At 42.1% G+C, this 21,498-nt stretch overlaps 1 protein-coding gene across 1 annotated transcript in view; it reads left to right on the top strand.

Moving 5' to 3' along the window:
- Nucleotides 1-21,498, top strand: part of TENM4 (teneurin transmembrane protein 4) — a 640,191-nt gene that overhangs the window by 479,829 nt on the left and 138,864 nt on the right. Inside the window, 1 exon segment of the mRNA XM_078156941.1 lies at nucleotides 18,456-18,672. Coding sequence (XP_078013067.1) covers nucleotides 18,456-18,672 — 217 coding nt within the window.

Raw genomic sequence — 21,498 nt, 5'->3', positions numbered from 1 at the left:
AGAAAATTCACCATTCTGGATATGGCTAACTTGTGGGAAAGGGATTTCAGTCATATCTGACTCTTTGTGACCCCTTTAGGGTTTTCTTGGCAAAGGTACTGGAGTGGTTTGCCATTTCCTTCTCCGGCTCATTTTATAGAAGAGGAAACTGAGATAAATAGGGTTGTGACTTGCCCAAGGTCACACAGCTAGTGAGCTGTGTGATTTGAACTCAAATCTTCCTGATTTTAGGCCCAGGGCTCTAACCACTGGCTGCCCCATGTTGGTGGAAATACCTACGATCTAATCTTCAGAGGAAGGCTCTTAGCCATTTAGATTATTGGATACAGACTGTCAAAAGTGGAAGAAAACAGATCGGAGCATGTCAGAGAACCTTAGAACATAGAACATCAGAGCAGGCAAGGCCCTTAGGACAAGGAGTCCTAGGACACATAAAGCAGTGAGTCAGAGTCAGCAGGGTCATTAGAATATAGAGAACGACACCTAGGAACATTCAGGCATCTCCCAGCTCCGAGTTTTCTCTGGCTGTGCTCCGTGCCTGGGATGCTCCTTGTCTCCACCTCGCAGATTCCCTGGCTTCCTTCAAAAGTCTTAGCCAAAGGAGTTGAGCCTTCTGGGAAATGCCTTTGTCAGTCTTCTTTGTGTCTTCCCCCTATGATTATCTCTGATTTATTCTGTGCATAATTGTTTGTGCATCCTTTCCTCCTGTTACACTGAGGTCCTTGCAATTAGAGACTGTACTTTGCCTTTCCTTGTTTCTCTGGCTCTTAGCACAATCCTTGGCACATAGCAGTGTTAAGAAATGTTTGTTGACTAACTGATTACACAGCAGGTAGGATGTCAGGGTCAGCAAGGACGTTAGAACATAGAATGTCAGACCTAGAAGGAACTTTGAAGATCACTTATTCCAACTGCTCATTTGTTTTACAGATAGAAGCACAGAGAAGGCAAGAGATTGCCCAAGAAGTATACATAGCTGTTGTTGGAGGGGTTAGCAAAGGTTTTGCTGAATAATCCCAGACAAATAATTGAAAACAGGGGATAGGCAATGTAATGCAATATGCATTAGATAGGGAGTTGAAAGACTATTTTTTGCCTCTTTTTTTATCCGCAGCACTTAGCATAGTGCCTGGGACACAGTAAGTGCTTAATAAATGTTGGTTGGTTGATTGATTGATAGAGCTGTGCAGTTTATTAGCTCTGTGACCTCTGTCATCAGTTTGGGCTTCCCTGGATTCCTTTAAGTTCCAACTAAAATCCTACCCTAACCCTTTTTAATTCCGTTCTGTTAATTATTAATCATTTTGTCCTATATATTGCTTGGTCATACATAGCTGTTTGTTGTCTCCTCCGTTAAACTGTCAGCCCTTGAGGGCAGGGACTGTCTTTTACCTCTCTTCGTATCCCCAGCACTTAGCACAGTGCCTGACAAATAGTAGAAGCTTAATAAATACTTGTTGATTGATTAACTGGTAGTTTCCTTATCTGTAAAAGGAAGAACTTGGACCACATGGTCTATAAAGACCTTTCTATTTCTAAAATCCTATATATGTTAGAAATGGTTCACTCAGTTATTACTTTTAAGTTGATGTAATTCATTCTAGAATGAACATGTATTCAGTGTCTCACAGCATCTTAAAATTCCATAGCTAGAAGGGACCTGGGGGGTCACTCCTCCTGGAACAGGAATCCCTTTGGATAAGTGGCCGTCTACCATCTATTTGAACATCTCCATTGATTAGAAACTCATTACCTAATAAGGCAGCTCATTCAAGGTAATAAGTGACCTTTGTTTCCTCAAGCAGGGATTTAATTTTTTTTTAAATATAGGACTGTCCGCAGTCTAGTGACACATGCCTGTAATCTCTGTTTGGTGCAGAATGGAGGGGAAGAGGGTGAGAGTAAGGCTCAGGCTGGCGGATCTCTCGAGTTCAGGAGTTTTGAGCTGCAGTAGGGCTGAAGATGATAAAGTGTCTATTCTAAGGCTGGAACCATTAAGATTGAACCCCTGGGAGCAGAGGGCCACCAGACCCAGATTAGAAACTGAGCAGGTCAAAGTTCTGTGCCAATCAATGGTGAGATCAGACCATGGGTAGCCACTGTACTTGCAGCCTGGACAATTTAGGGAGACCCATTCTTAAAAACAAAAAATGTAAATTTTCTTTTACATCTACGTAAGGTTGTATGGAGGAATACCCTCATGTACTTAGCTATTCATGATACTCTGATGTTCCTTTGGTAGAGAATAAACTCCATTGGGACTTTATATATGCACTTTGACTCATAAAGTCATGGGCCATTTGAGAAAGAAAGGACCATGGAATATATCAGTAGAATATAAGCTCCCTGAGGGCAGCAAATATTTGGAATTTTGTCTTTGTAACCCCACAGCCCTACCCAGAGTAGGTGCTTATGAAATGTGTTTTTTTTTTAATTGACTTGCATCTGGTCCCATCTCTTTACCTTAATGAGGAAGAAATTGAGACCCATAAAAATGAATTGATTTGCCCATAGTCACTTATTAGTGACAGAGCAAGAATCAGGAAAGTGAAATCAGACTTGAGGATAATGCTCCGATACCACTAACAATTACTCCCATTTCTGTAGCACTTTGCAGTTTCTAACACGCTAACCTCGCCACAACCCTGTACAGCGGGAGGACAAATACCATTATCACCATGATGAATGATAATTTCATATTTCAAAGAGTGTCAGCATTTTCTCTCGGATCCCCTTTTCATATCACATGGAACAGAGTTTGATATGAGTAAGCTCTGATACAAAGAAATCTGGCAGTGAACCAGGGGCTCAGGATCTTAGCTTTAGAGATGAAAGGAACCTTAAAGGTCATCTAGTTCAACTTCCTTATTGACAGATGAGGAAACTGAGGTCCAGAGAAGTGAAGTAATTTGCCCCAGGTCACACCATGGTGCCACCATAGAGCCATTTACTAAACTTGAATTTTGAAGTCAAATGCCTCACCTCTGGGTCCTTTGACCCAGCATTCTTTTGAATCCAGAATTCTTTCCACCACACCTACTAATATTTGATATTTCTGTAGTAGTTTATAGTTTACAAAATTTTTCCTTTTTTCATGCTCCTTTTACAGATGAGGAAACTGAGAATCAGTAAAGCGATTCATCTAATAAGTGGCAGACTTAGCATTCAGACTCAGGTGTCTAGTACTCTTAGCCTTAGAATACCTTGGTTGCAAAGCGTATCCCTTTATTGGCAGTGTGGAAGGAAAGAGAGCAGGTGGGGCCTTGTCAGATATGCCCTTAAACATGAATGTTTTCCAAATCACAGCTTTCTATCATGACTTCGTTTCACAGTCACTGTTTTTAAGAGGAGAAAAAAACAGTCAACTGGAATTTGAGTCAATCAAACTGTGTTTGAGAAAGGGTTTGCAGCAGCCTTGAGATGTGGTAACCTCTTCCATGGAGTTCAAATGCTGTGGGGCCCATGAGACGCAATCATGAGGCTGCATTACAAGTAATTTATGGGGTCAGCCTGGGAAAGGAAATTTCAAGCAAACTCAGAATCAAGATATCTCTCCAGCCCTCCCCCCCAGTCCCCCATTCCTTTCCTGAAATTGAGAGTTCTCATAAAATGATATAATTTAGTCACCTGGCAGCCTGTTCTCATATAGTGTTTCACAGGATAAAAGGCAAGAGAGAAACTGACCTTTAAAAATATTGTGTTTCAGGCAGCATATAAAGGTTTTGCAAGCCGTGTGAATGGAGTCAGAGAATTTATTATGGAGAACGGTAAAAAACTTTTACAAAATGTGTATTGAGAGGAAGCTGTGCTCCCCAGAGTGACCCCCCCACACACATAGTTATGCATTATGAAATGGTTCTATTTCAGGAGCCTCCCCACCACCCCCCCCATTGCTGGATGAGTCTGGCTTGCTGCAGCCCACCTGTGGAGTGGGTTGTCATGCACACACAACTTTGAGAAGACTTAGGGCTGCAAAGAGACTAATTGATTCATTCTGCAATGCCTGTGACAGAGTAGACTTGCAGGCTAATTTTCCCAAGCTCCCTTTTCCTGTGAGGTCTGAACACAGCAAAAATGAAATGAGTATACTTTTCTGCTATAAATTGTTGCTCAGGGTAATAGAGTCCTAGAGTTGAATGGGAGGGGCCCTTGAAATGTCCTAGAGTCCTAGAACAAAGAATGTTAGAGCTAGAAGATGTCTTAGAACATAGAATATCAGGGTGAAAGAAAATTTAGAACATAGAATATAAGACCTAGAGAAAAGAGACTGCAGAACGTGGAAAGTTAGAAAAGAATGAAAGAACATGGGATATTAAAGTTAGAAAACATCCCAGTTAAAAGATTTTAGAACTCAGAAGATAGAAAATCAGACCTAGAAAGGACTAACATAGAATGTTAGAACATAGAATTGTAGAGTTGGAAGGTATGTTAGAGCATAGAATCTTAGAACTAGGAGGAATCTTGAAACATAGAGCATTAAAACTAGAAAGGATTTTTGGAATGTAGAATATTAGAGCTATATGGCACAGTGGACAGAGCACTGGTTTTCAGACACTTACTCTATGATCTTGGGCAAGTCACTTAACCCTGTTTGTCTCAGTTTCCTTATCTGGAAAACGGCCTGGAAAAAGAAATAGCAAACCACTCCAGTATCTTTGCTAAGAAAACACCAAATGGGATCATGGAAAGTCAGACACAACTGAAAGGACTGAACAAAAACAAATGCTTATTCCCCTCCCCTACCCCTCCTCAGAGATTATTTAGTCCAACCCCTACCAAAGTTATGAGTCCTTTTTTACAGCCTCCCAACAGCTGGTCATACAGTTTCTGTGCCAAAACTTTAAGTGACAGGGCATTCACTAGCTCCTAAGGTAGATTATTTTCCACTTTTTTTTTTTGACAAGTCTTCATTTTAGGAAATTTGATTTTCTCAAAGAAATTTTTCTGCTAACAGTTGCATCAGCCAGGTGTTGAAACTGTCAGTCTCCTTCTTGACTACGTTGCTTCTCTTGGATTAAATTGGATTCTGTTAGGAATCAAGATCAGGTTTCTTGAAGCTTCTTAACCCTCAAACCTAAGTGAAGGATCTCCCCTCAAGTGTCATCCTTCCAGAGCTATATTCTGGAGGAGTCTTCGAAATGGGTTTCATTATTTGGATGGAACAGATTTGTTTTGAGGTCTGCTCAAATGATTAAAATATGTTTGTAAAGAAATGCAAATGGTCCATTAAGAAATGGCAGTCTGTTTACAGCAGAGTCAGCCTAAAAGAGAGCCTTCTTCCCTGGGAGCCATTTTCCCAATAACTCAACACGTTGCCTTGAGTAAGTTTCTATTCCTTACTGGACCTCTTTTTTCTTCTTTATGAGAAAATGAGGAAGTTGGACTAAAACAGGGCTCTTAAGCCGTTCTTGTGTCATGGACCCCTTTGGCAATCTGATGAAGCCTGTGGACCCCCTCTCACAACAGTGCATTTAAATGCATCAAATAAAATATATAGCATTACAAAGGAAACCGATTATATTGAAATAGTTATCAAAATATTATTTCAAAGATATGAATCCCAGTTAGATAATCTTGAAGGTACCTTTCAGTTCTATAGATGGCATTTCAAGGCACCCTGAAACCCCTCAGTCATGTCCAGTGGAAAGATGTTATTAGATTTTTAATGGAGGCGTTTTGGCCAAGCCTTTACATCTGTCTGATAGAGAGGGTGTATCTAATGATAACGCTGACCTGAGGAAAAAGCACTGTTACCCCCAGCCATCCAGGTAGCTGTAGAGTGGAAATGTTTGTTGTTGTTTTTCCTGTGATTAATACTTTATCAATATTTACACAATTCTTTTCCGAAAAGAGACAGCATGATCCATTGGGAAGAGCAGTGGATTCAGAGTCCCAAGGACTTGGGTTTGAATCCTGGATTTTCTGTTGGTCATCTGATTTTGTACACATCACTTTCTTCCTCTGGGCCTGCATTTTCCCCACTATAGAATGACAGGGGTACATTACCTCTAAGGTGCTTCTTTGTGATGGGAGGCAAACATTAAAAGGCCTAGTGTTTGCTATTTTATTGTTCTCTTCGTTCAGTTAACTTCTGCGCTCCTCGGAATCTTTTCTTAATGAGGAAATGAGTAATATCCCATTTTCTCATGGGTCACAGCAGGTATGGTTTCAGATTTCCTGAAGCCATAAAAATGAATTCATAATGCACCAGCTAAATTTATGAGCCTTCCAGACCAAAGGGTATTTATGGAGATCCAAGTGTAGCATAGGGAAAGAGCCCTGGATTTGGAGGCAGCAAATCTGGGTTCAAATCCCGACTCTGTCACTAACTCTGTCACATGCTAACTGTGTGACCTGAGTCAAATCATTTCCTCTCCCGGAGCCTCAATTTCTTCCTCTACAAAATAAGGGAGTTAAAGTTGGTCATTTCTAAGGGCCCTCCTAAGTCTCATGTTCTCTAATTTCTCTGCATCTGTGAAGATAAGAACAAGCCAAGGCTAAGCCACCGTAAGGTGGTTGTGGCTGAATATTTGAATACCGCCTCCAGTTTTTGTCTTCAGTTTCCGGACACCCCTGAGAAGCTGAATTGGGTGGGGGTTGAGGCCAAAGGGCAGTGGCAAAGGGACAGGGGCTAGTCATATGAAGACTTGGGTACTACTGCTATTTACCAGCCTTTGATCTTGGGCAAATCAGTCAGTTCACCCTTCCAGCTTTAGATTCTCTATGGGTCAAATAAGTGACTTGGATTAAGATGACCTTTAGAGTCCTTCTCAGCTCTGACATTGTATGTTCTCTCTTCTCACATTCTTAATTTTAAGGTGTTTTCCAGCACTAACGTCCTACATTCTTTGTTGTTATAGTTGAGTTGGCTTAATCACATTCTACTCTTCATGACCCCATTTGGGGTTTTCTTGGCAAAGATACTAGAGTGGTTTGCCATTTCCTTCTCCAGCTCATTTTACAAGTGAGGAAACTCAGGCAAACAGGGTGAAGTGACTTTGCCCAGGGTTGTACAGCTAGGAAGTATGAGGCCAGATTTGAACTCAGGAAGGTGGGTCTTCCTGATTCAAGGTCCTCTGTCCACTGCACCACCTAGCTGTCCTATGTTCTTAGGACCCTTTCAACTCTAATAATCATATATTGTAGGGCCCCTTACAGCTCTGACACCTTTCTAGCTTTAACATTCTACATTCTAAGGTCCATTTCACTTCTTAACATTCTGTGTTCTGAGGCCCCTTATAGCACTGACATTCTATGACTGTCATGGGAATTCATTCACTTCATTCCTGATTATTCCTTAGTAAGTAATCCCTGACAAACCATCTCCTTCTGTGAAGGCATAAAGATGGCTCTTCTTCAGGATGTTGAATATTAGGAACTTAAACACAATAAGAGATCTCTACCATTTCCTCCTGATCCCCCAAATCACGTGACCCTGGGAAAACCATTCTTGGGGATGTGCCTCCATTCCAGGTGCAGGAAGGCTTTGTAATGGTCCAGAAATCATAGACACACCTGCTCAGAGTTTCTCCCTTTCTTCCTTTAGGTCAAGAACTAAATTACAAAGTGAGCTTCCCCACCCGCAAATTCCACTCTCCCTGCCCATTCTAACTAACCCACATCTGGAGTATTCCTGGGTACTGTTTTCTAGGAAGGGCATGATAAATGAGAGCACTTCCAGAAGGAGATGAAGAGTGTGGTGAGGGGGCTGGAGGCCATGCCACATGAGAAATGATTGAAGATTGGCAGGGAGGGGAGACATAACATTTGTCTGTCTTTGTACACTGAAATTTGTTGCATAGAAGAGAAATTCAACTTCTACTTGGCTTCAGAGATAGAACTAAAAGGAAGAGATGGAAATTAGAGAGAAACAGAGTTAGACTCAACATATGGAAAAATGTCCAACGATTAAAGGTATCCAAAACTGGAATGGGCTTCTCCAGGAGGCATTGAGAGTGTGTTCAAGTGTGGAAGGCTACATAAACAAAGAACAGCAAATCAACAAACATTTATTAAGCATCAGCTATATGCCAGACACTGTGCTCGGTTCTGGAAGTACAAATAAAATGAATGAAGCATTTTCTTCCCTCAAGGAGGTAATACTTTAATGGGAAAGGTAACAAGTACATAAATAAGTATATTCAGGAAAAATATAAAGGGAATAAATACAGATCCATGTGTTGGAGATGTTGCAGATTGGCTTCCTGTTTGGTTCCAAGTTGGACCAGATGACCTCAGAGTGCCCTTTCAGCACTGAGATTCTGTGATTCTGGAATGTAAAGAGTTTGTGACCAGGTGTAGTAAAACAGATGTTAGTGAAGTCACTGTGTTGCAGGGCCCAGAAGGGAAATGCCGACCGGCCCTGATGGTGATGAAATCTCCCTCAGAAGTTCTCTCAGAGCCCACCTCACACATCACCTTGTAGCAGCTGCTTTGATTTCTCCTCCACACTCACCTGTGGTTTTTAAATGACTTGCCTCAAGTGAGGGGGGAAAACAAGAGGGGAGACGGGAAGAAGCTAACTTGTTGGCTTCCTAATTCAGCCTCCTAGAAAAATAGTTGCTATTTCTTCAAGGTTTTAGAGAGCTTGTCATATAAAGGTCCATAGCCACCATCATTCATATTCAGCTTACTCCCACCAAGGAAATGTCTTACAAGCCAATCCAACATATAATCAAGACCTATTTATGACTTCTAGACTCCTTAGCTGCCCATGCTGGCTTCCTAATGAATGAATTCCCTACAAGATGTATCTCTTCCATCCTAGGGCCCATTGTTCGTAATTATTTGTGAATCTGTTGCCATTATGCTGCAGATTCCTCAAACAACACTGAACAAATGGCCGACCCTCTTTTAAGGAAGGATCGTGAGCTGAGGATACTGTAAGGGCTAGGAAGAATCATCCTTGGCTGTTATCAGATAGTTCTTCAAATTTGGCATACAGAGCTCATCCCCAGTTAAACCTCATCATCATTTTTTTGAGGGGGAGGGTTAGAAAGTCAACAATCATATAAATAGGGATGGGCCAAAAAGGGTTGGCATAACACTAACAGTGTCTCTTCTTGGCCTGTATTTGTAAATCCTAGCTCTTAATCCAGTGCCTGAGCTATCAGAAACACCTAATGAGTGCTTCTTGACCCGACTTGACCTGACGTTCCCTGGAAGTGGCCCTCCCACATGTCACATTAAGGGTATTACCAGGGTCTTTGTTTCCTCACCATAGAGCGCTGTCCTCAGGACCCTCCTCCAAGACAACCTTGTATCCCATAAAGGGCCCTCTCCCCAAGAGGTTTGCCCCTGGCAGTTAAAGCCCTGATCCAGACCTGTGATTTTAATGGTATAATTAATCAATCAATAAACATTTATTAAGCACCAGCTATGTGCACACACGCTGTGCTAAGCAATATAGAAATCTTTCCCTGTACAAACTCCCTTTATCAATGCAGATTAGCAGTTTGTTTTTAGAATATTCCATGGGGTGAGAGGCTATGGTCACACAGCTAAACTATATCATAGAACTAAGATAGTAGCTAACAAATGGCATATCTAACCCTGATCTGGCTCCAAGTCATGTTTTTTGCTGCATCATGAAATCTTGGCATTATGTCCTCCCCCTGAGATATTAGCATCTTCAGACATCAAAGTTAAGCCAATAAAAAAGCATATATTAAAGTCCTTCTGTATAAAAGGCCCTGTCCTTGACACTGGGGATTAAAGAAACCATGTGATTGCTGCCCCCAGAGAACCTAAAATCTTATAGAGAGAATCTAAGCTACACAGAAATAAAGTATGATACAAGGCATCAGAGAGTATCAGCATTTAAAAGGACAGGTCTTTTAGACCAAGCAGTACCTTGGCACCACTATCCCTGAGATGTCATCTGTTCTGTTCCCAAACCTCCAATGATGGAGCGATTACTACCTCCTGAGCCAGGCTGTGCTGCCTCTTTTGGAGCTCTCTGGGTGTTTTCCATTCTTTTTGAGCCAAAACCGTCTTCTCTTCGATATCCCCCTTCATCCTTTCCCCTTTATCCCTCCCCACCATGCCCAACACTGTTCCTAATTCTGCTCTCTGGGGCCAGCCCAAACTAGCAAAATCTCTTTTTCTCATGACAACTTTTCAGATAGTGGAAGGCAGCTGTTATACCCTGTCTAAGGCTTCTCTTCCCCATACCAAATATCTTCATTTCCTTTAACATATGCTTGAAAGTAGAATATACCAAAGACACAGGCGAGGTCTAGGGGAAAAAATGGTAGAAGAGTATTTGAGTAGGTAGGCACTAGTTTTTAACTGGGAGGATTAAGGAGGTTTTCATGGCACCCAAATTGGGCCTCAAAGGATTTCAGCGGTCAGAAGAGGCAGACAGTATAGGTGACCCCATGTGGGTTTGCCAGAGCTCACCCGTTGTCCACCAGAGTTCCTGCATGTCACTCTCAAGAGGCCCAAACTAGTACCATGTGTGTTATTTGCACATGTGGTAACTGTCCGTAGCAAAGATACTAATAAGCAGTGAAAATGTCTTAAATGTGGGCAGGAAGAAGAAAATCTGAAACAATCCACAGACTACTCAGTCTGCCCTATATCATATATCTAAAGGTTCTTTGTCAACTCTTTAAGTGCCATATTAACAGGGCTTATCAGGATTATCAGCCCTGCGAGGCAGGTGGTATATCATTGTCCCAATTTTTTTAGTTGGGGAAACTAGGATTCAGAAAGATTAAATTATTTGCCCAAGGTCACAGGGTGGATGATGGAGCCAGTTTTGAATCAAAACATATGATCCCTCCTGGAGTATAAGTTCCCTTAGGGAAAATGTTGAAGCACCTAGCCAGAGGACCTGGAATGTACTAAGCATCAGTGTGCATAAAGTAATATCAAGACATTTGAATTTTAGAGAAAGAAAATCTGGGTTCAAGGTCCAGTTTTGTCACTTAAGAGCTGTGTGACCATGGGCAAGTGCCCTCTACTTACTGAGCCTCATTTTCCTCCTCTGTGAAATGGAATGATTGAACTGAATAATCTCTGTGATTCTGTGAATGAATGACCAGGGGATGAATGAGGTGCAGTGGTTAGATTGTGTGTACATACGGGAGCCAGAAATCACTCCCCCCCACACACACACACACGCAGGATGCTGACCTACCTCTTTAGAATCAATCAACAAACCTTTATTAAATGCCTCATGATACCCTTCTTAAGTGCCAGTAATTTTGCTAGAAGCCAAGGATACAAATTTTATTTTTAAAAGAACACTATAGTGTTTTTGCCAAGAAAACTCCAAATGGCATCCTGAAGAGTCAGAAACAACTGAATAACAACAACCATAGCACTTTAAGGTTCGCAAAGCCTTTTCCATGTTTTATCTCTTCTGATCCTTACAACAACCGGTGCTATTGTTTTTCTCATTTTACAGATGAGGAAACTGAGGCAAATAGAGATTAAACAACTTGTTCAGGGTCACACAGCTAGTAAGTGTCTAAAGCACGATTTTGACTCCAAGTTCAGTGCTTTATCTGTGTACCACCCTGATGCTTCATTATGCGTCCAACAAATATTTTTAAATGAATGAGTTCTCTCACATAGTAAGCACCTAATAAATACTGGTTGCCTGCCTGTTGCCTGTAAAACTGCAATACAAAATAAAACAAAGTCAGAGATTTTTTTGATGTACTATGCTAAATCAGAGAAAGGAAAGATCATTTTCTACTAGGGGGAGGGAGAGACAGGGGAGGCAAAGGAAAAGCTTCCTGGAAGAGGTGGCGTCTGAGCTGAGTTTTGAAGAACGAGTAGAATTTCAGCAGGAGGAGATGAGGAGTGAGAAGGAAGAGGAGGGTGTTCCAGACATAGACATGGACAAAGGCTCAGGAAAGCTGCCGATTCATTTGGAGGATAAAATACACAGAGGAGACAGGAATGAAATCGGTTTGGAAAGGCAAGGTTGACACCAGATTTTGGAGGGTCTTAAGTGTCAGGCAAAGGAGCTGGGTTTTTTTTCCCTGATAGATAAGAATGATCCATTGAAGATTTCTGATCTGAAGAGTTTTGTGATAAGGGGTTTGCATTAAGATACAAAGGAGACACAGGATGGATTGAGGGAGGGAGGGGTGTGGGGACTAGAGTCAGGAAGAGCAGTTAGAGAGCTCTTCCAAACGCATCCTGGCAGTCGGTAACAAAAGCCAGAACTGCTCTCTCCCTAGAATCCAGCCCACCATTATGTGTGCAGTAGGTAGGTAACCAATACCTATCTGCTGCCCGTCTCCTTGAGGCTGATTACAGTCTGGAGAAACATGTGCATGGTTTGCTGAACTCTGCAAATGAAAGATCCATGTGGGGGATTAGATTCTGGGCCTAGTTTACATTAACTGGAGTGTGGGGCTCGTGGGTTTAAGATATGAAGCAGCCTAATGTAGTAGAATAGGTATCAGATATATGGTTAGGTGCATTTAAATGCCTGCTGTTCCATTATCTAACTTCTTGTAACTTAGGCAAGATATACAAAAATAGCCGTAATTCATAATGATATACCCCTTTTAAAGTTAATTGTTTGTTTTTACAGGCATGTATCTCTCTCTCTCTCTCTCTCTCTCTCTCTCTCTCTCTCTCTCTCTCTCTCTCTCTCTCTCTCTCTCTCTCTCTCTCTCTCTCCCCCTCCCTCTCCCCCTCCCTCTCCCCGTCCCTTTACCTCTCCCCAGCTGAACAGTTGAAAAACAGCAACAGATAAAACACTGATGACAAGTGTGCATAGTCTGGCAAAATAAATCCTGGTACTGGACATTCAAAAATATATTCTTGTATTTTAAGTCCATCACCTTTATGCTAGGAGTTGGAGTGGGGTGGTGCTTCATATTCTGTCCTCTGGACTTGTGTTTTATCTATATGTCACTTTAAAGTTTAAGAAGCACTTTTCTCTGGGCCTCAGTTTCCTTTTCTGTAAATTAGAGTTGGAATAGATTATCGCTAGAATTCCTTCCAGTTCAAAATTCTTTGATCCCTATGATGCCTCCTTTCCAAAGCAGAATAGGTCCTGGCAATCACTATGTGTCCCAAGACTGGGAAGATACCGCCTGCTTAGATATGATCCTGTCTTCTCCCCTGGCCCACTTGTCCAGCATGCTTCCCTTCCACCAGCACCTGTCAGACATTACTTAAACACGTAATTACAGCTGGAGCTGAAAGCAATTTGCATCTGAGTGTGTATGCATGCACGACAGGTTTTCTGGCCCCCTTCATAATTCTGCGGCAAGGGGCCATCATTCAATTGCAGCAGACTTAGAAGCTGACCATTAAATCAGCTGGCACAGTTGAAAGGCCGTGAAAAGTCACGGCTAATTTGAAATTTTATTAGCTTTTGGACTGCTCTCATTTACCTCGGAATCATTCTCAGGAAACCAGTTCTTTGGGTCTTTCTGAAAATTATGATCGCTCCCACTGCCAAAGGCTCCAAATGGCCAGACAGGGAATGCTGGAAGGATTCCTTTCAGCCTGGGGGTGCTTATTGGTCTCTGATAAGCAAATGAATGAGGATTGGAGACTTTAGGGGATGATTTTCAAAGGAATGTATTCATTTCTATGGCTTACCAGTTGGTCCGCAAAGAGCCGGAGGCTCTGGCCTCCACTGATTGAAGCTTAGGATGAATTTAAGAGCTGAAAGGGACTGCAGAATGTGGAGTATTAGGCGCAGAGTGTAGGTTGAGGCACAGCGGAAGGAATAATGGATCTACCATGACAGCCTTGTGATTATATCCTCCTTCAGTCTCCACCTGGGTGACCTTAGGCTTGGCACTCAATGTCTCTGGGACTCAGTTCCTTCATCTGTAAAATGAAGGTGTTGGACTAGATGGGCTGTGAGATCCGTTCTCACACCAGCTCTATAATTCTATAATCCTGTGACTCTTAGAGCTGGAAAGGAGTTTAGAATATAAAATGTTAGAAAATAGAGTGTAAAGAGTTAGAGTTGAAAGGGGCTTCCGAGCCCACTCATTTCCACCTCCTCATTTAAGGCCAGAATGAAAACTGCCCGGTCCACCTTGCAGTCTGTGGGGCAAGGTCAACCCTCAGGCTACCCATTTGAGGCAGCAGGTGTGGGATGGGAAGGGAACAAGTTTGAAATCACTTGTCTCTGACCTTCAGTGTGATTGTGTGGTGAGATTCCTGTACCTGGAATGTCTTCCCCCTTATCTCCACCTGTGGAAATCCTCTCTATCATGTCATTGCCCTTGCTGCCTCCTCCAAGGGATTTCAGATGCTTGTTCAAATCCCAGTTGTTTCAGTGGCTGCCTCCGTAGTCTTTGTGAGCCTCAGTATTCTCATCTGTAAAATGGGGTTACTATACTATCTTCCTCACATCTATTTGATGTGCTCTCAGGAAGGCTGAAAAGCTCTCACTTTCCTGCTAATTTTTTGTGGGACCTTGGACAAGTGATCTTCCCTGGTGGTCCTCTAGCTAAAGCTGTAGAGGGGCTTAGAGGCTGGCTTAAATAAGCTGTGAGCGTCTGCAAGTCTGTGAAGCAGGTGATGATCAAGGTCCCTTTATACTCTAGGGATGCATGGATGTCTGTTCTCAGGCCCGTTTCAGCTCTGACACTCTGTGTTTGGTGTTCTAACATTCTTCATTTCAAGCTCCTCCCAGCTTTAACAGTCTGTGAACAGCAGCTCTATTTTTTAAAAAATGAGTCCCAGAAGGGTTAAGTGATATGCATAAAGATCATATGTAGAAGAAGGATGGGTCCCTGAGAGCAGAAGCCATAAATTAGAGTGTCCGAATCCCCATTTAACTCAGGAAAGCATGTTGCATCTCCAAGCTGTCTTGTCTGTTTGGTGCATAGAGCCTCATACATTTACTGGGCTGTGCTCTGGAGGGAGAGGGAGTGGATACCTCATCCTGAAATGCACAGATGCCAGTTGCACAGAAAGCCGAGTACCTTCTTGTCTCCTGGCCTCTGTGCCTCGGTCCCACCAAGGGCATCTGCACAGACGGAGCCAGGCAGGGGGAGCAGATTGCAGTCAGCCTCTGAAACGTGGCTCATGGGTGATTTCATCTCAGCTGAAGCTGTAATCTTGGCTGAACTACAGCATGAAATAATTTAAAGAGAGCAGAGAGGTGGATGTGTACCGTGTTCCTGTAGCTGACGCTTCATCGTGTTACATGACCCCTACCTGCTTTGTGGAAAACAGCTAAGAACATAAGCCACTCATTCATTCATTTAGTGGGCATGGACTAAGTTCCTCCTACATCAAAGTCATTTCATGGATTGAATACAAAGAAGATAAATAGATAAGATCCTGACCTTCATCAACCTCGTGTTCACGAAGGTGGGGGTTGGGGGGAATGTGACAAATGCACAGTGAATCAGAATACAAGACAGAATGTGAAAGGTGGAACAAGAGAGGAGCAGAGGTCATTCAGAATAAGGAAAGATAACTTCTTGTTAAGGGAATCTAGGAAGACTTCAGGGAGAAGCTAAATCTTAATGGATCAGTAGAGACTAGAAAAGCTGGGCAGGACGCAACTGTTGTAGTCAAAGGAACAAGAAAACAAGGGGTGAAAAAGAAGAGCATTGTCAAGGAAACTTTCTGATTGAAGGATGGCAAAAGAGAGTCATGTCATAAGGAGACTTTGCAAACAATTCTTTATTTAGGGAACTCACAAAGAATAGGGTGCCTCGACTTTCAGTTTCTGGTTAGACCCATAAACAGAGTCCTAGCTAGAGTAATTAGGATACTTGTTAAGTAAAAGTGTTTGATATTGAAAGGGGACTGTAAGGTGCAAACTATCCTGAAAAATCCCCAGAGTAGCTGCTTCAGAAGAAAAATAGCCAACAGAGTCTTCAGATCCTGAGCAGAAGTTCCTAATCAATTCTTCTCAGGCTTCAGAAAACTAGATTAAGTTAAGCAGTCACAGATAACAGTCTAGAGAAAGAGACATGTATTGTACCTAGTTGGTTTAGTTCTTTTAAATCTTGTTTCATATCCTAACTCCTTTTTTAACAAATTATTCGTAATAACTAGTTGCTATTTTAATGATTCACATGGACATTTAGATGGTGTATTAGATAGTGCTGAACTGGAGTCAGGAAGACCTGAGTTCAAATCCAACCCCAGACACTAGCCGTGTCACCCTGACAGGCACTTCACCTCTGTTTGCCTCTGTTTCTTCTTCTGTTAAAGTGGAGGGTAATAACAGCACCTACCTCCCAGGATTGCTGGGAGAATAAAATGAGACAATATTTGTAAGGCACTTTGCAAATTTTGAAGTGCCATATAAATTCTAGCTGTTATTATTGTTACCATTAAAGTAGAGCTATCATAAAATTATGAAAATTTTAGATTTGTGAACAATGTCAAAGATTAGCCAATCTAACCCCTACACAAATCATTAATTCTGTTTTTAACATTAGCAACAAGTAGTCCTCAATTCTTCCTTTACTACTTAGAATCATGGGGAAATCACTATAAATATAAATTACCTTAAGTACAGTCCATTCCATTTTATTGTTCAGAAATTTTTCCTTCTCTTGAGCCAAAATCTGCTTCCCTGTACATTGTACGCTGATCCTAGTTTTACTGAAGAGATCCCCAGAGGACAAGTTTAAGTCAGTTTTCTTCATGAAAACCCTTCAGATAATAAATTGATTAATCATTGATTGATTGATATTTGAATAGAACACTATCCCCCACCTAGTTTTCTCTTCTGTAGCTTAGACATCGCCAGTTTCTTCTTCACTTGTTGCTCCTAATGGTGTGTAATCCTTCTTTTAGTCATCTGCCTCTAGATATGTGCCATGATCACCAGTGACCCCTCAAAATGGGGCAAAACTTGGAAAAAATACTCTAGCTGTGACCTGACCAGGGCAGATACTTTAGGACTATCACTGTCCTTGCTCTGGACTCTAGCATGTCTCCATTAGAATTTCATTAGCTTTTTTGCCTTCCTTATCATCATATGCCTGACCCATATCTATAGTTGCCAATTTATAGGATTCCCTAGTCTTTTTCTTATAAACTGCTTCCAACTCACCCCCTCACTCCTACCCCATCCTTTCCAGGCTTATTTTTTTTTTTATCCCAAGCGCAAGAATTTACATTGATCCCTATTAAATTCTGGCTTGTCAGTTTCTACTCATCTTTTTGGACCCTAATTCTGTAATCCATCATATTGATCTTTGTTCTCAATTTTGTGTCATCCAAACTTGAGAAGCATTTCATCAACACCTTCATCCAAATCATGGATAAAAGTGTTCGACAAGTAAAAGTTATGGTCAGAGTCCTGGGATGGTCAACCCTAGAGACCTTCCTCTAGGTTAACACTGCCCTGTTTCGTGTAGGACTTTTTTAATTTAAAAAAAAAAAAGGTTAATTTTTTTAAGACCAGATCTGTGATTTCCCCCATTGAGGAAACTCCTTCCATCGATGTCTATTGGCACGTGTTCTGCCATTCGCAGGTTTAGAGGGAGGGTTGCCTGTCTTATGGAGAAGTTAGGTGCCTTGCTCAGGGTCACAAGGCCCATGTGGGATGGGTCAGAAGACTTGAATGCAGACCGTCTTGACTTTGAGGCTGGCTCCCCAATCATTGGGATATACTGCCTCTCACATTAGATAGATTTTCTGGCAATTATCATTATCGTATTTGATTATAAATATGATGTTTTTAAGCTTTGAAAATTCCTGAAGACATCTGGCCCATGCTGTATGCATTTGGCATAGTGAATAGAAATGAGGGACTTGGAGTTAATAAGGCCAAGTCTTGCCTCAGACACTTAACAGTTGTATAACCTTGGGCAAGTTTTTTAGTCACTTTGAGCCTCAGTTCCCTCATCTGTAAAGTGGGGATGATCGTAGCGCCCACCACATGGCATTGTTGTGAGGATCAGATGAGACAATTTGTGAGGCACTTTAAAAACCTTAAAGTGCAGTATAAATCTAAGCTATTATTGCTGTTATTCTTTTCCTATTAATTAGAGATAGGGAATGGACCTATAATTTTATTGGTGAAGGGAATTCCCAAGGAAGGAAATTCCAACTTCTTATTATTTATTATTGTTGTTGTTGTCATTTCAGTGCTATCCTACTCTTTGTTGACCCTTTCTGGGCTTTCTTGGGAAAGTTGACTGGTGTAGCTTGCCATTTCTTTCTCCAGTTCATTTTACAGATGAGGAAACTGAGGCAAATAGGGTGAAGTGACTTGCCCAGCTGTAAGTATCCGAGGCCAGATTTGAACTCAAGAAGATGAGACTTCTTGACTCTAGGCCCAGCACCCTGTGCACTATGGCGCCACCTAGCAGCCCTGGTGTAATTATAGATTTAGTTACATGTTGTATAGTTACATATCATACTGAAAAGAGCCCTGGATTTGAAGTCAAAAGAACTGGGTTTCAGTTCCAACTTTGCCACTTACAACCCATGACTTTTGGGGTGTACCCATGATAACTTAGGAACACCCTCTGGTCTTTCCACAGATGGCTTGGTGGACTGCATGGACCCAGATTGCTGCCTGCAGCCCCAGTGTCACGTTAGTGCTCTGTGCCTCGGTTCGCCTGACCCTGTGGACATCATCCAGGAGACACAGGCACCCGTATCCTCACAGAACCTGCGTTCCTTCTACGATCGCATCAAGTTCCTTGTAGGAAAGGACAGTACCCACATCGTCCCTGGAGAGAATCCCTTCGACGGAGGGTAAGTGGCCTATGTCTATGGTACTTGACAAAACACTCTCCTTACCATAACCCTGTGAGGCATGCAAGAATTATTATGCCCATTTTGCAGATGGGAAAAATTGAGCAGGAAAGTTACTTGACCATGGTAATGGCTCATAAATGTCAGAGCTGGGATATGAATCCAGGACTCCTGGTTACAAGTCTTATGATCATATCGCCACATTATTCTACCTCAGTCTTCACAAGAGGGGCAGCTAGGTGGTGCAGTGGATAGAGCACTGGCTTTAGAGTCAGAAGGACCTGAGTTCAAATTCAGGCTCAGACATGTAACACTTACTAGCTGTGTGACTCTGGGCAAGTCACTTAACCCTGATTGCCTCAGCAAAAAAAAAAAAAAATCCTCACAAGACCAGGCAGGGAGACCCCAGGGGAGAGGATTAGAATGACGGCCAAAGCCCTAGGAACCTTCATATAGAAAATAGATAGGAGTACTCCAGTTATTAACGACCAAGTATTGTTTCTACCTCCAATTAAAATAGGAGTTCTCCAGTTATTAACAACCAAGTGTTGTTTCTGCCCCCAATTAAAATAGGAATTCTCCAGTTATTAACAACCGAGGATTATTTCTTCCTAGCAAGAAGGGCAGGACTCTTTATTCTTTGAAGGAACTTGGAAGATCATTTAGTCTAACCTTCTCTCCCTTCCACTGCCCTTCTCTTCTCCCCCTCATCTCCAGCTCTGTTGCAGTGGTCCCTTATGAAACATTCCTAACAAAAGGTCTTCCAGCCTTTGCTCAAACACCTTCGTTGATGGGCCCCTCATTATCCTCATCCCAAGCATCCCTTTCCACTACTGGACAGCTCTGAGTGTTAAAAGTTCCTCCTTGGATTGAGCTGAAATATGCTTCCCTGTAACTTGTGCCAGCCATGGGTCCCCGTTCTGTCTGCTGGAGCTATACAGAATAATTTGTCAAAGTGACTGCTGGAATATCTAGCTGCTTGAACTCCCCTCATCCCATCCTGGGCTCCTTGGTTTCTTAATTGATGCTTAACGGGCCACATAACAGCTTGGCCCTGCTCTGGCAGCTTGGAGAGACAGACAGACAAGTTATGAAGTAGAAAGAATGCAGAACTGTGTCCCCATGAAATAGATGAGGAAGCCAAGAGCAAAGAGGCCTACGTTGCTCTTGTTATTATTGTCAAGTTGTTTTCAGTTGTGTCTGATTCTTCGTGACCCCATTTGGGATTTTCTTAGGAAAGGTATTACAGTGGTTTGCCATCTCCTCCTCCAGCTTATTTTACATATGAGGGAACTGAGGCACAGAGAGTCAAGTGACTTGACCAGGGTCACACAGCTAGTAAGTGTCTGAGGTTCGCATTTGAACTCAGGTCCTCTTGACTCCAGGCCCAGCACTCTATCCACTAGACAGCCCAACTGCCCCTACATCATAGTCTTGCCATATTTTCCTCCTCTGTAAAATAAATGCATTGGCTTTGATGTCCCCCAAGGTCAATTCTTGCTCTGACATTTGGTGTTCTAAGATTGTCTTTTCTAAGGTACCTTCTCACTCTGAGGGCCTGTTTTCTGTGTTCTAACATAAAGTCCCTTCCAAGACTGACAAATGGTGGTTTTGTAATTTTCTAGGATTAGAATCTGCCTGGTTAGCCCTTGGGGAATCTCATCAGTAGCATAAACATGGCTTTCCCTTTCAGATGCTTAGAGGTAACTTTGCTAGGTGTGTAGTTGATTTAATAGTCTTATCCTTCTCAAAATGTGATATGCTTTCAGACTATTTTGGGCGCTATTTATTTTTGCCCTGCTCTGTTCACTGATCTGACAAGAAGCCTTCAACAGGGTTTCTACTTAGAGTCAAAGCCATTGGATAATAAAAACACATCTAGCAATGTAAGCGTGGAGTGCCTTATTGAGCATCATTTGCTGTGACCATCTGCTCAGTAGATTCCCATGGTTATTATTAAGAAAAACTATCTAGTCCTCCTGACTATAAAGGATGAGGTGTGATGATGAAGTCATGAGACGTTCAGATAAACATACCAGGAATTAGACATCTAAATTAGGGGGTGCTGCCTTCAGGGACTTCCTAGCCCCAATTATGAGCCATGCAAGAAAATCATTCTGAATTAGGAATTCTTAACCTTTTGTGTGTTAGGCAGCTAGTCTGGTTGACTTCTATGGATCTGCTCTCAGAACAAGGCTTTTAAATGCTTTTAAAAAAAATGAAATACATAGGATTACAAAGGAAGCCAATCATATTGAAATATACTTCTCAGAATTTTTTCTAAGTTCATGGACCCCAGTTTAAGAACCCCTGGATAGATTAATATTTGATACTCACAAATTATTTTTGACTCAAAATGATATTGACTGACCTATCGTTCAGTTATTTACCACACTTGCCTCCAAATATCTTTTGACCTTTTCTAAAAAATCAGACATGCCTTCATAGGGGAAAATTTGCCTTCACAGAGGAATAGGGAAAGAGCATGTTCTGATATCAGTGGCTGAGACTGCCAAAAGGGTCTTGCCCTCAGGGAAAAGGAAAAATGTCTTAAGGAAAAAGAATCGGGCTAAGAGCAATGCCCTTAGGCACTCAACTTATTCTGGACTAATTCCCCTTGTTCTTCCTGAGCTCTGAGTTGTTTGCCTCCCAGGGCCCAGCTGTGGTAATGCAAGCGAGGCAACCACCACATGAACAACGTCTTTAGCCAAGAGATGCCACAACAAGACATAGGGAGAGATCCAGAAAGGTATCTGGAAAGATCCCAGTTGAGCATGTATAGGATGGTTCCTCTGGTTCATATGGTCCCTTCCTTTTCTTTGTTTT

The sequence above is a fragment of the Phascolarctos cinereus genome, unplaced genomic scaffold, assembly GCF_003287225.1.
Source record: "Phascolarctos cinereus isolate Bilbo 61053 unplaced genomic scaffold, phaCin_HiC Scaffold_726;HRSCAF=1367, whole genome shotgun sequence".
In the NCBI taxonomy this organism is placed as follows: Eukaryota; Metazoa; Chordata; class Mammalia; order Diprotodontia; family Phascolarctidae; genus Phascolarctos; species Phascolarctos cinereus.
Note: the sequence above shows the minus strand (reverse complement) of the source record. Positions and strands in the feature narration are given on the sequence as shown.